This window comes from Acanthisitta chloris, unplaced genomic scaffold (genome assembly GCF_000695815.1).
Source record: "Acanthisitta chloris isolate BGI_N310 unplaced genomic scaffold, ASM69581v1 scaffold29422, whole genome shotgun sequence".
NCBI classification, from domain to species: domain Eukaryota; kingdom Metazoa; phylum Chordata; class Aves; order Passeriformes; family Acanthisittidae; genus Acanthisitta; species Acanthisitta chloris.
The window spans coordinates 5,501-6,641 of NW_008659230.1; the positions used below are offsets into that span (position 1 = coordinate 5,501).

At 59.1% G+C, this 1,141-nt stretch overlaps 1 protein-coding gene across 1 annotated transcript in view; it reads right to left on the minus strand.

The window, feature by feature from the left end:
* The window catches only part of DNAI2 (dynein, axonemal, intermediate chain 2), a gene marked incomplete at its 3' end in the record, with an annotated part of 4,462 nt that extends 3,848 nt beyond the window's left edge, over positions 1 to 614 (minus strand). The window contains exon 1 of the mRNA XM_009069325.1: positions 432 to 614. Within this exon, the coding sequence (XP_009067573.1) occupies positions 432 to 614 (183 nt within the window). The remainder of the gene's footprint in view (positions 1 to 431) is intronic.
* Between the last annotated feature and the right edge of the window lie 527 nt (positions 615 to 1,141).

Here is a 1,141-nt window from a genome sequence, read left to right on the forward strand (position 1 = left end):
ACCTGAGCCCAAAAGGTGCCCAATTTTGTCCCCCTCAGAGAGGAGAGCAGCTGTTGGCATGGGGAGTGGAAGATGGAGGGATCAGAGACCCTGAGCACAAAATGTGCCCAATTTTGTCCCTCTGGGAGGGAAGAGCAGCCACTGGGATGAGAAGTGGGATGCAGAGGAATCAGGGTGAGACTCTGAGCTCCAAATGTGCCCAACACACCTTGTCCCCCTGGGAGAAGGACCCAGAGGAATCAGAAAAACCTGAACCCAAAAGGTGCCCAACTTGGTCCCCCTGGGAGGGGAGAGCAGTCATTGGGATGGGGAGTGGGACACAGAGGAATCAGGGTGAGACCCTGAGCCCAGAAGGTGCCCAACACCCCGAGCCCTCCCCAGGAGGGACATCCCAGTCCCCCCAGGTGCCCTGTGCAGCTGTTGCCCCATACCTCGTGTGCTGCCATGACACAGCAGTGCTGCACGGCGCTGTCCACAGGATCCTGCAGCATGAAGGCTGCAGCCAGGGCAGGGTCTGGGGGGATGTCCACTGTCACCTCAGCCCCACGGTCCGAGAAGGCACAGGGGCGGCCGAAATCCCTGCGCTGCCGTGTGTACTCGTACCTCAGCTCCATGGTGGGGGCAGTGGGGTTTGCAGAGACCCAGAAGGGAGTGGGAGCTCAGGAAGGACCCCACAAAGGGTCTCAGGAGGGAGGGAGGGTCCTGAAAGGGAGTGGAGGCTTTAGGGAGCCCCCAAAAGAAGAGAGAGACCACAGAGAGGACCCCAAAAGGGAGTGGAGAGTTCAAGGGGGGAAGGAGGACCTTACAAGGGAGCAGAGGTCTGACAACCCCAAAAAGGGATGGAGGGCTTGGGAGGGGCCTGGAAGGGAGTGAGGGCTGTGGGGAAGGTGAGCCCTTAGAGAGAGTGGCAGCTCAAAGAGAACCCTGAAAGGGAGAAAGGGGCTTGGGGAGCCCCAAAAGGGAGTGAAGGGTTCAGAGAGGACCACAAAAGGGAGCAGAGAACCCCCAAAAGGAGGAAGGACATCAGGGATGAAGGATCCCAAAAGGGACTAGAGAACCTCAGGAACCCTAAGGAGAAACAAGCCTGAAGAGGACTGGCGACCTCAAGAAACGTCCCCAAACCATCGGCACCACCCTCAGG